The 13,222-nt window shown below is 44.4% G+C and overlaps 1 protein-coding gene across 2 annotated transcripts; it reads left to right on the plus strand.

The window, feature by feature from the left end:
- The first annotated feature begins 8,133 nt into the window (after positions 1-8,133).
- On the plus strand, positions 8,134-11,442 carry LOC123160436 (uncharacterized). Of its 2 annotated transcripts, none has more exons than XM_044578251.1 (4): positions 8,134-9,049; positions 9,293-9,390; positions 9,505-10,418; positions 11,128-11,442. In XM_044578251.1, the coding sequence occupies exons 2-4, from the start codon at positions 9,345-9,347 to the stop codon at positions 11,251-11,253; spliced, it is 1,086 nt and encodes a 361-aa protein (XP_044434186.1). In that variant the 5' UTR covers positions 8,134-9,049; positions 9,293-9,344; the 3' UTR covers positions 11,254-11,442. The 2 variants fall into 2 exon arrangements, with proteins under 2 accessions (XP_044434186.1, XP_044434185.1); XM_044578250.1 differs by having other exon boundaries at positions 8,135-9,049; positions 9,285-9,390.
- Positions 11,443-13,222: the final 1,780 nt, after the last annotated feature.

Genomic DNA, 13,222 nt, shown 5'->3' on the forward strand with positions numbered 1-13,222 from the left:
CTGGGAGGCAGCGGTGCTGCTTGTAGCGCGCCGACGACAGGGATGGTGAGTGCGGCGGCTAAGAACTCACTGGGACTGAATGGACGCACACCATCGCTAATCTGAATCCCTCGTCAGCTGAAATGGGCTGCCCACCGGCCCAATTAACCACAGCCCTTCCTTTCGGCCTCGGGAGCAGCTGCCCAAAGAACAGTTGGGCCAGTTGCGGGAAAGATAGCTTTCCACACTAGATCCAACGGCCAAAAACATTCAGATCGTCAAAATGGACGGCCAGGAATGTGAATCACTGAGAGAGCTCGCTTTAGGCTCAGTTTTACTATTTTTAATAAGACGCCCCGGTACAAAGGCGCTCTGTTCCTCACTGATAATCTCGTCCTAATGCATCATAGACGATTGGTAATTGCTTTGGACGCAATCTTGTACAAAACAGGGCATAATGCAATAGGACGGTACTGAGATATGGACCGGGGATGTTTTATCTTCAGAATGAGAGTAATAGAGGTATTGTTCAGACCTGAAGATAATTCCCCGCCATTTAGGAACTCCAAAACTGCACTAGTCACTTCTCCACCAAGTAGACCGCAATGCCGTTGATAGAACCCCGTAGTGCACCCATCCACTCCAGGAGCCTTTGATGGAGCCATTTGAAAAAGCGCAATTTTGACCTCCTCAGTGGTATAAGGTTTTGTGAGCTCCATGTTCATATCAGGTGAGACCTTGACCGGAACATGAGCAAGTAACTCGTTTGCATCATGAAAACCTTCGGATTGGTACAAGTTCTGATAGAACATCTGCACTTCCTCCTTATCCTCACTCTCATCCAGACAGACCGATCCATCAGATCGTCGAAGACCGTGAATTCTGTTCACTCTCTTTTGTTGTTTAGCTTGCGCCTGGAAATACGACGTGTTACAGTCCCCTTAGCGAAGCCAAGGAAAGCGTGATCGTTGTCGATACCACACCTCCTCCTAGTGCAATGTCCCCTTTAGTTTCTTGACCATGCTTTGTTCCTCTTCCGATGGACCATGACCAGTGGACAGTTTCGTTTGAAGTTTTCTGACCCTTCTCGTCAAACACCAAAACTCGTTGGATCCCCATGGTTCTAGAGTTGCTTGTAGTTCCCCCAACGCCATAGAAATACCTTGTAGCCCAGGGCCACGCTGAATTCCTCGCCATGTTTCAAAAACGAGATGATCATAATCTGAATGAGCTTGCCAGTCATTTTCATACATGAACTGCTTCTTGGCCCTTGGCCATGTTACTAGCGTTTCTTTAATTTCCGCAACAACAAAGCAGTGGTCCGACTCCACCGAAGACAGATGCCTCACCCTAATATGTTGGAACTGTTGTCGGAAGTTTTCATTTGCAAAGGCTCGGTCCAACCATGCTTTTACATTGTCCATTCCAGATTGATGGTTATCCCATGTATAAGCCGTACCTGACCAACCCAGGTCCTGGAAGAAAATATCATTTGTAATCTCTCTGAAAGCTTGCATTTGTCGCTTCGGACAAGCAGCCCGACTAAAATGCTCATTTGAGTATAGAGTCTCGTTGAAATCCCCCATGCACAACCATGCACCATGTGGAATAGAATGGAGCGGACGCAAAAACCGCCAATTGTGATGCCTATCTTCAGCACACGGTGCTCCGTAGAAACCCAAGAATTTCCAAGGTGGAGAATTCAGAAGTTTATTAGTAACCAAAATATTGATATGACATCGACTATAATTTTGAAGTTCAACAGACACATCTCAGGACCAAAACAGACCAATGCCACCACTAAGGCCAACACTGTCTACTACAAAACAAGCAGCAAAGCCTAAATTACTCTGCAAATCCTCTACTCTTTTAGCTCTTATTTTCTTTTCATTACAAAGAGAAGAGTGGGTCCTTCCAACTTCACATTACGGCGAAGATCCCGAACTGCCTCAGGGTTCCCAAGCCCCCGGCAGTTCTAGCTAATGCAACTCATTGAGACTGGCAGGACCGTGACGCGGTCCCTGCCGAGTTATCCGGTGTAGGTTTCTTCTTCTTTGGTTCTCTAGCAAGTTCGTCACCCTCATCATGGCTTGTTGATGTTGTATCAGTTCTGGCCTGAAGCTTACCATCAACACCAGCTTCAGTTCCACCATCAGTAAGCAGCAGTGTGGTCTTAACCACATGCTTGTATACTTGGGTCGGCGCCTCTTTGCGTTTCTACTGTTGTTTGTTCTTGACTGGGGAATTCACCTCCTCACCAGTATCTCTTTTGGTACGGGAGTTCTTTGTCGCCTGTTTATTGCTAGCACCTGATTGTTCTCTAGAATTCTCCGACGACGCCGGCTTTCTATAATCCTTCGGTGCGCGAAGCTTAGATCCAAAGGGGAGCTCTCCCTTATCATCTCTTGACCCCGGCGTTGGGCAATAAGGATTTGAGTGCCCGATCCTGGCATAGAAAAAACAAAAGTATGGAACCTGTTCAAATTGAATATCATACATGTCCACTTTCTTCCTCCTGGCAGAATCAATGAGAATCCACCTCCTCAAAGGATTCTCAACTTCAATTGTGATCCTGGCTCACAGGAAACCACCAGTGTGATCAAAACTAATACTGAGCATTTTTTTCCATCTGCTTTGCAATTGGCGCCCACCAAGATTCATCCCTCAGATTGTAGGGTAAATTCACAACCCTAGCGCTGATTTGGAGACTGTCAAAGTTGACTTCATCCGTTCTCATGCAGTTATCGAACTCAGCAAGAACCACTGCATTCTTATTGATGTGCCATCGTGAACCACCCCACACGCGATCTCGATCACGTTGGGTTTCAAACTCGGCCACAAACATGTTAAATCCAACAGATCTCAATTTCAGTCCCCGTGGGTTACCCCATGCCAGCCTCAAGGCATTGGTGATGGTTTGGATATGGAACTGGTTGTGATGAAGAATTTTACCAGCCAATAACCACCTTGCCGGTGCTCCCTTGACGCGATCGTCGAGTAACAGAGGAGTCACCTCTTCTTCTGATATGTCGAGTTTGCCTAGGGCTTCCTCAAGCTTCTTTCTTGCAGCGCGTTCTGCTTGGGCTGCACCCTCCATCCCCCCGCTCGCATCAGCGCCGGGGGCAGCCATCTTGCAGGGGACAGAACCTTAACCCCGTCGACGAATCTCCGGGCGAAGACAAGTTCCACGGTCAAAACCCTAATCGCCACTAGCACCGCCAGAGGCTTTAGGGTTTTGGGGGAAAACCGAGACTTTCATTCTGTTATCTTCCTTCTAAGCATCTATGTAAGCATCTATCATTGAAAATGTCATGAGGAGTACAGTTGCATTCTCAGTCTAATAAGGTCAAAGTCCTAAACTCACTGGCGCTCGTATTTTTTTAGATTTATTTCATGGTTTCAGACAATGTGTGTTCAGTGGGAGATATATGTTCCCATCGACTACAAGGACATCTATGACAACTTTATCAATTTTAAAATTATGTTCGGGCTTAGTCTCACGGGGATGCTCACAGGATTGGCGGGCGAGCGTACGTTAATACTGGTGAATGTATGTGTATATGTAAAAGCATATGCGTCTGTGTTAGCGGTCTCATCTGCATAAACCCAATCAAGCATTGAATACGTTTCTCCTCAACTAGTAAGCTTGCACGTGCAATGCACGTCTTAAACGTTGATCAAAGTTGATTTCACACAAATACAAAAAAAATGTTCCAAAAAAAGTATTAAGTTAAATGGGGACACACTGTTTTTCAAGTTGACATAGTTGTGGTCATGTTGTTGCATACAGACAGTAATATATGTTGTTTCATCCATTAGGCGTTCTGATTGGTTGTTAAAGAAGGTTAAATTTTGTTATAACTGAAAAAGGCAACCTCACATAGAATATATCAATGGCACCATGATCTCAACACCAACAAAATTTTCTTAAGACATAGAACGTTTGTTACAACTACTAGCTGATAAAAAAAGTATCATTAAAAATTTATTCGAATCAACTATATCTTTTTATTAAGAAAATTAATGATAATGAAAATATCATCAATCCACGATATCTATTAGATTGCCTAGTTCATCATTTGTGAGTGTATACACGCACACAAAGATATGCTTGAGTGATGATCCAAGAGCAAGGGCGGTGAGGATAATAGTGCCACCTGTGTCAGCAGAGCCATTGCCTTAAATTTCGCTCTAACTGGATCATTACAAACTATGTTCTGCTTAACTTCGCATGCTCGCGGGCAGGTGTAGAACTTTGAAACGAATTCTGTATTACTTCATAAATGAATATCACATCTCGAAAAACAATCCAATATACACACAAAAGCAGTAGGTGCTCAAAATGAAGAAATGCCATCTAATTTCTTTGAGAGAGAAAATAAATGCCATCTACTTGTCATGCGGAATAAATTCCATCTTGAAGTATCAATTCTTATTTTGATTGGAGCCCCTGCTTCTGAAAGCGTTCGAAGAACTTAGATGCCATCTTTTTCAACATCCTAAGATCACATCTCCATAGCGTCTCGCATATCAGATTTTGCAATCAAATCATACTCCCTCCAACTCAAAATAACTGTCTCAAGCTTAGTAGTACAATTTGGTACTAAAGCTAGTACAAAGTTGAGACACTTATTTTAGGACGGAGGGAGTATTTATCAAAGAAATGTTAATTGTGTTAAAGCAAGCTCTGCAAATGGTAAGTCAATTGTTTGTTCATTTGTACACTGTACAATATATGAAGCATGTTTGAAATTCCAAATAGCACGACCAACCTTCTTAGAGTAACTTAGTCCCTTTAAGCAATACATGTAGTGGTAAACATATCAGGCAATATTCAACATGCAAAAGAAATAAAAAGGAAAGTCATTTTTTCTTCTTGAAAATATTCATCATCTTCCTAAAAAATGCCATCCTCTATCTTGTTAATTCAATGAAACTACAAAGAAACATTGTTGGATGAGGAAATAAAGAATAGCTAAATGATGCAATAATGGGTGCAATACTGTTTGCTTATATGAATGTTTAGTAGTGGCGCAACAAATATGATACTGCAGCGGCCGGTGAGGGATACCTATAAAAAATCAATCATTTTGGTTCACACCTTTAAGCTGTACCCTTGTTAGAATCACATACTGCACCTCCACAGACGCCATGTCCTCCTGGGAGCATCCATGGAGTATGGGAATTGTGACTATCATGAATTTGTAGTAGTGGCGCAACAAATAGGATACTGCAGTGGCCTGTGAGGGATACCTATAAAAAAATCAATCATTTTGGTTTACACCAGAAAAAAATCTAAAGGAGAACATGCTCACCTTATCCAATGGATGCAGAATGATGAACTGTGTAAGATTATAAGTAATGTAAATGGCACTAAAAAAGGAACATTAGTTTAACAAGCCATAACCTAGGTACTCATGTGGCCATTTTAGTTGCAAACATTTACCAAAAATATGAATAAGAATGTCAGGTTATTAATAATTCTAAAATATGAAAGATTATAGTAGCTTTTGTAGCCAAAATTCAGTACAGACTGCACACATCACAACCATCACAACTGAACAAACACAAATGACACACTGCAGTACTCAACACCTGGACAAGTGAACATGCTCAGATTTCTCGTCCGTCTCACACACTACAACCTAGAGACTGAACATCGTGACAGGGCGGTGGTCAATGCCGAAGAATGTATCGTCAATGGATGTTCTCATCATTCAGATTTTCAACTAATTGTTTATCTGATTTGCAAATACTACCTCTGCATACAAGCCATTTTTTTTACCTGAGCCGATGCCTATTGCACGTTGAAACGAAGACAACAAAACCGTACAAAATGCTCTGGACTGCACTCAAAATCTAAAACAAGAGCCAATGTAAGTTGCATAATATACTAATTAAAAAAATTAGTAGGCATGCAAACAAATTTAAGTTACCTGGTACAGATCTTTCCAGAGTGATCCCCAAATGGTAGTTTCAGATGTAAGCGCAAGTGCTCTGGATGCAGAACCACCTTGATACCAGGTCTTCCTTAAAACATCAACAATATCATCAAAGAAGTCTCTGCTACAAAACTTGCTAGTGCAACTGACAAGTTGGAAAGGTGCAGCTAGTATCTCTCGGACGAACCAAATTACAGGGTAGGAGATTGAATTGGCTGCAGGAAATAAAATGTAAATAAAATATTAGTAAGTCATCAGAACAAAAAAATAAAAGGAAAAAGAAACAGATCATTTGGGAGATTACAGTAGCCATACCGATATTAAACATCGTATTGAAGATAAACCAAAATGGCCACATGATCATCTGCACTGTACTGATAACCGCTGCATGATGTCTCCATCGCTACCATTGCAGCTGAACTGATATATTCAATTGTTTCAGCACACACGTTCCATAGTGGCAGGGTATTTCTTCACTTCGGCAACAACTCATTTCTAATAATTACCTCCTCAATCCTCATGCCATATTTAAGTAGCGACACAACCAGTTTATAATAAGAAAATCTCCGATTGGAACCAAAATTTCACAAAAGCTTAGTATCTGCCCTTACGGTATATTCTTCCACTGAAAAAAGCTATGTAAATTAGCACCAAGAGTACTTGATGAATCAAACAAAAAATCGTGCATCCCATTGAACAACACTATGTTATTCTCCTCCATGGCGAGGCGGGCTTCACGACATTTTGCTGTAATGCCAGTTGCGCAACCCTATCAGATTTGCTTCTGATAGACACACTACCCAGTCTACATACACACAAACTAAAATTTTCATTTCTCATAAGAGATTCCTAATCCTTAGAATGAAATAGGTAAATTTACAAAAAAATATGGAAGATGATCAGAACTACAACACATGATTGGAGATAATTTCCATGCATATAGCCAACAATTCCATGGAGGCCTTACAACTTACAAGAGAAAGATGCACTGAGTGACATGTTGAGGACTTGAGGTGCGTCGGCAGATCATGCAGCTTCCTTGGCCTGGTCCATCGTGGCGACTCCACGCAGGCTTCCATCCTGTAGAAGAGCCAGATACCGGGGCAAAACATCATGTTAACCAAAGGTCTGAAATCTGCCATTTATGCAAACTGAAGTTTTTGCATATTATCCAGATGTAGCAAGTTCAGTGTTGTCAGTTTAGAAATGCACGTGCAACAAAATTCAGAACTATGTGTGAAGCAAAGGTCCGAAATCTATCATTCTGCAAACTGAACTTTAACATAAGAAAGAGAAACTCGAGGGAACTCAGATACTCAATGGGAAGGCCTTGCCATCCATCAGAGAGCTGCAGATCATCTCCACATGAAAGAGAGGAAGGAGTTCGGTAATTTTGTTAAGATACTCAATGGGAAGAAAGAAGTTCCTGGCCTTAAGAGTGCAGGTCCGCGCAGCAACTGCCGCCATTACGAGGGTCGCGTGCCTTAAGAGTGCAGGTCCGCGCATACAGCAACTGCCGCCATTACAAGGGCCACAACGTGACCTGCAGGAATGAAGGGATAATGTATCTGATGCTGTTCGGCCTCGCCGAGGTCGTTCTCTTGCAATTGCCGAGCCTGGAGAAGGTCATCTTATCTCCATCATCGCTGCCGTCATTTCCTTCACCTACTCCTTCGTCGCGCTCTTCCTGAGTGCCGCGACCTACCCGTAAGGACAGGCCGGCGGGGCGGGGCGGGCGGCTCCGTCTCTAGCGGCGACCTGCGGCGGCTACAAGGGCGGGCGGCTCCCTGCGGCGAAGGGCGCGGGGCGCGGCGGGCGGCTCGAGCGGCGGCTACAAGGGCGGGCGGCTCCCTGCGGCGAAGGGCGCGGGGCGCAGCGGGCGGCTCGAGCGGCGGCTCCGGCTAACGGCTGCGCCGGAGGAGGTGGAGGGGGCGAGAGGTGGGGAAGTGCGGGAGAGGTCGTGCGGGCGGTTTGTCCTTTTTTTTCTAAACGGCGGGGGCTGGGTTAGCGATCGATCGATTCTTAATGGCTTGTTGCGTGGTTGGCAGCGTTAAACATAAAATGATTAAGGGTCATTAGATTTTGATGATGGATAGATGTGATTGTTTGGATTCGCCCCTTTTTTTTATAGTGGTAGTAGATAGTAGATAGATAGTAGATGAAAACAACTATTGTAAAACCACCGCGAACAACAAAGAAGAGAAGATCTGCGAAGGTCCCCTTTCTTTCCCGTCCCAACTCGACTCCTCGCCGTCCACCGCTGCCCACCGCGCCGTCGCCTGGCCTGGACCCCCGCCGCCCCTCTCCAGTTTCGGCCCGACGGCGGAGCGGTGAGCCCCAGGTCAACATCGTCGCCCAGGACCCCTTTCTCTCCGTCGACCCCTCGGTCGTCGCGGGCTCGCGCCGCCATTGCCTCCACATGTTCGGTCTCTGAAACCGCGTTACTGTATACATCGATACGGAGATTTGTATTCCCGAGCGTTCTGATCCCCTCATTGCTAGCTAGGATGTTTATGGTCAGATTTCAACCTTTGTCCCCAAATCCTCATATCCTGAACGTGTGATTCCTCAAGCCCGTGGTTCCCTCTTCCTGAAAAGCCTCATCTCAGCTGGGGACACATTCTCCCGAATTTGAGTCTAGGCACGGTTTTAACCCATCTTCTATAATTTGTCAAGCTAGAGTACTCTAGTTTTTTCCTTTACAGCATATCGTGCTCTTGTCATTATGTCACATTGTTACCAAATGGCGCCTAAAAAAGCAAGCCTGCATAGCAATGACTTGTGGTATCTACAATATTTTTGATATATCGTTATCATGACGATGTGTGTCCAAGGCTTCAGCAGGGATGGCCGGGCTTGTGCATTGCTATTCTTGGCATTGTGCTGAGTGAGTGGCGTAGCATTTATTTGAGCTAAGGAAGTTACACGATAAACTGGCTGGCTAGTCATAGGAGCATGCTAAACGTTGCCTCTTTTTTACCCTCTCCGTCAGTTTAATAATAGAGATGTCAATCCCTGGCCGGCTAATTATAGATAAATTCTAAACTCTACCTTTTCCTCCCTCTCCTTCAGTTTCCCCAGAGCAAAGCAGTCTCTCGCGCGATCCATCTGGGCCGATCCCTTTGCTGGTAAGGAAACCTGTCTTGCTTGGACCGTTGTTCGTTCATTTTGCTCCCTTCTTCTATCTGCTGTGAACAATTGATTCTTTTTTCCTTCGAAGATCAACCCCTCCCATCCTTGCCCTGCATTTTCAATTTCGAAACCATCTGATCGGAATTCCTTGCCGGAAATAGGGGCGGAGACAGGCAAATGCAGCTTAGAATTTTAAGTTTCTCCTGTTGTTGATCATGGTCCTTTTTTTAGAGTAACAGGGAGATCATGTCCCCTGGTCCATTGTGCATAATGAGTTAATCACAAGTTGAAATGGACCATCCTCCAGTTGCCGATCCTGAACAAACCAAGGATAAAGGTCAGCCACACATATCAGAATCAAGAACGTTGTTTGTCAACTTTAAGTCACTCATGGTGATTCTCTGAGTTATGACTACATCGGTTATAATGCATGACGGATATGTGTTTGCAGGTGTTGGATCTAAGGGTGAAATGGATCTCCCAGTTGCCGATCCTGGACCGGTGAAGGATGAAGGTGAGCTTCTCCGGTGCCCGTTTTGCGATTCTGAAGCAGTGTACAAACTAGCACAATTCTTGCTCCCTGGTTTGGCTGCGGTCTGTGTCGACGGTACAACTGGTGATCTCTTCAGGGGCCCATCTGATGTTGCTGTTGACCTCAGAAAAGAAATGGTGGACAGCATTACACAAAGAAGTGAAACGTTCATAGCCGATGCTGAGGCGGAACAAAACGCTGAGAATGAAATGTCGGATGACCCTTATGAGATCGTGTCAATATTCATGGATGATTTCAGTCGCACGAAAAGGAACATCATTGGCCATGTCTCTGGGTGGTTGCTAAGTGACAGCCGTGATGATAAGATCGATGACTTTGTCCAAGAAATGGAGATGACCCGCTTCTGGCCATTAGAGAGGAGAGAAGCGATAGCCGAGGTCCTCCTCAGGAATGTGGACATTAAAACCAAGTTCCACTGCCCTGAGAAATATGAAAACGAGGAACGTCTTGCTGATCACAAAGCACAGTGTAGCTTCAGGCCTGTCACTTGCCCAAACGAGGGATGCCGAGCAAAAGTCTCTGTTCGTTGCATGCAGGATCATGATGCAACTTGCCTTTTCAAGATCCTTCAGTGTGAGCAAAACTGTGAGAAACGGCTTCTGCGGCGTGATATGGATAGACATTGTGTCACTGTCTGCCCCATGAGGCCCATGAAGTGCCCTTTCGGGTGTGATGATTCGTTCAGTGAACACGACCTCGAGGAGCACTGTTCAGAGAGTCTCCAGCAACACTTGCTTAAGGTCCTTCAGGTGATTCACAAGAATAATTTTACAGCTGATGAGCTAAAGGAAACTGCTCTACGACTGGAGAAGGTTAGGCTTTTTTTATCTTGGAATTTGCAAGCTGCAATATATCTGTTTTCACTGCTCTTTTAGGGCATCTCCAATACGGTGTCGCAAAACGGACTCACTATCCATCCGCGGACACATCCATGGCCACGGGTACATAAGCGTGCCATCCAACCGCAATGCCCAAAACGTCCGCTTCTGTTACTTAAAAAAAAATGCAACCTTCTGCCAAATATCTAAAATCAACCTTCTGCTAAACAACACAGCAATGGGCCATAGTCTTCCGCCAAATGAGATCAACTTTCCGCCAAATAGCTAACATTATACAATGATTTAACATTCTCCTCTCGCCAAACAGCCAGCAATAGCCACAGTCTTCTGCCAAATAGCATGATTATACAATGATTTAATCACGTAGTTATTACCCTTCCACCAAATACCAGCAGACGTGGGGTACGTGGTGGCTTTGATTGGCTAGGCAGACGTCCAAACTCCCGCAAACCTCCCGTAGGTTTGCTTCTGGTTTGCGGGATTTCAGAAGCGTGGACGTATGTGACACCATGTTGGATGGCAAAAATGGTCCGGATGCGTCGGTACGGTGCTTTCGGGCGTTTTGCAGCATGGTGTTGGAGATGCCCTTATTTCTATTTAAATATTGTCATCAATATATATGTATATCTTTAAAACAAATGAATAGACTGAACAAATGTTATTACTAAAATGATCTCTGCAGTCTGAAGATCGTGGTAAACTGGCTAAAGCTCGGGATGCAAGATCTCTTGCTACTATTGTGAAGGATCTTGAAGCAAAGCAATTTCAATGTTCTGGTGTAGTATCTCATATAAACCTTGGTGGTTGACACGTGAGGTGTGGAGATGGAGATAACCACAGGATAACACCGTACATGGAGATGGAGATCACCATGGGACCGCCGTGTACATAGAGATGAAGTTTATCATCGGTTGCCAAAAAGGGGCTATACCGTATCATACTTGTATAAACTGTTTGTGAAAGTTTATCCCTTATATATATATGCACCCTTCTTTTACATGGTAAGATTTTTTAAGAAAGGTGATCTTTCAAAGAATGTTAGTAAAATTGACTTCCCAATTGTCGTAAAATCACATGTCAAGTATATTTAGTGGTGTGATTATAAAATTAGGGTTCTGCTATTTCTCCTTGACGCGACGGGTTTATGTCAGATAGTTATGTGGGTAGCATTGGCTAACTTGTTGATGCTACCAAAATAGTTTTGGGCCTCAAGACATAAGAGTTCGCGAGACATATGATACGCCCAACAAACAAGTCACATAGAGATATTACCAAGTGTTGCTTACCGAGTGATACAGTCTTCTAGCAGTGATGCAAAAGCTCACTAGTCGACATGTTGACCTCGGATCTTGAATCATCATTTATTGATGGAGGATTGTTTTAGTGTGAGTATTATTACTAAAATGTTCAATATGGATTACTCTTGGTGAACACATGTAAGAAAAGCTTGTTTGGTACCCATCATTTGAGTTGGATTTCATTTGCGGATATATGTGTTCAACTTGTTTGGTTGTGACTGAATGGACGTAGTATTTTATTCTTCGGTTCGAGATGATGGAAGCTTTCCCAAACCCCAAATCCCGTGCTCTCAGCTGTCATTCTCCCCGATTTCACTCTCGACGCCCTTGTCTCCTCCTTCCCACCCCACCCCAAACCCTCGTCTCCTACCCCTCTCTCAACCACCTACGCCGCCGCCGCAATTACTCCCGCCTTCCGGGCCGCCTGTGACGCGTCTTGCCACTCGTGAAAAGATCCTTCCTTCCGAGCCACATGTTCGGTCTCGTGCCGCCTCCAGTGACCACAACGTCGTCATTGAGTTCTGAGCTCCTGGTATGTTCCCTCCACCTCTCTTCTCCTTCCTTCATCCCTCTATCTGACACATCTTTTCATCCTCTTGGACCCTAACTCTCGGTTGCGTAGCCAGGTTAGAGCCATGCCAGGGGCCATCCCTATAGTTACAGTGCCAAACAATGTAGAATAGCTTTACTGTAGCCAGCCATAGTGAACGAAGAACCAACACACCACGACCCAGGCCACAACCCCTATAGCCTGGGGCTTGGCTACGCCCTCACCCACAATCATCAGGATTTTTAGCAGCACCAGCGCACCTCTCCCAAGCCCACCGGATCCGTACAGCAGATTGACTTCTTGACCTCATACCGGCTCTGCACCTACCCGGTCTCAGCGGTTAGCAGCTTGCAAGGTACGCATGATTCTCCTTTCGTTGGACTAGATGACCCGGTTGCACCAATGGCGCAAGAAGCGAAATAGAAAGAATGTTAGTAGTGAGTAAGTAGGAGATGTAACTAGAAATATAATGCAATGTGGATTGTATTACATCATGTATTAACCACAAATCATGAAATCAATACTAGAGAACCAACTAATGTCACCACCTCTGTACTAACAACCAATTTTAGCATAAGGACTATCACATGAGTGTTTACTTGCACATCAGGAGTATCACAATTACAACTAAAGAGGCATTGTCCTCACTGCTGTCCCCGAGCCCTTCACAAGTGTAAGTGCATCTAGTTCCCCTTAGTGATTTTGGTGTATTGAAAACTTATAGGTTAAGGGACTAATATGTTTGTGAGTGTACACAGGCTCAATAAGTCAATGAGGAGTTTGATATTTACAGTGAAAGTCAACCCCTAAAAATGAATGTCTTCGGCTGAAGACTTTGGTTCTCCTGAAGACTTTGAAAGTGAAGAAATTGGTGTGACCCTGAAGACTTGGATATTCATGCGAGGAATATGGAGCGTGAAGACTTTTGT

Source organism: Triticum aestivum, chromosome 7B (genome assembly GCF_018294505.1).
Source record: "Triticum aestivum cultivar Chinese Spring chromosome 7B, IWGSC CS RefSeq v2.1, whole genome shotgun sequence".
In the NCBI taxonomy this organism is placed as follows: domain Eukaryota; kingdom Viridiplantae; phylum Streptophyta; class Magnoliopsida; order Poales; family Poaceae; genus Triticum; species Triticum aestivum.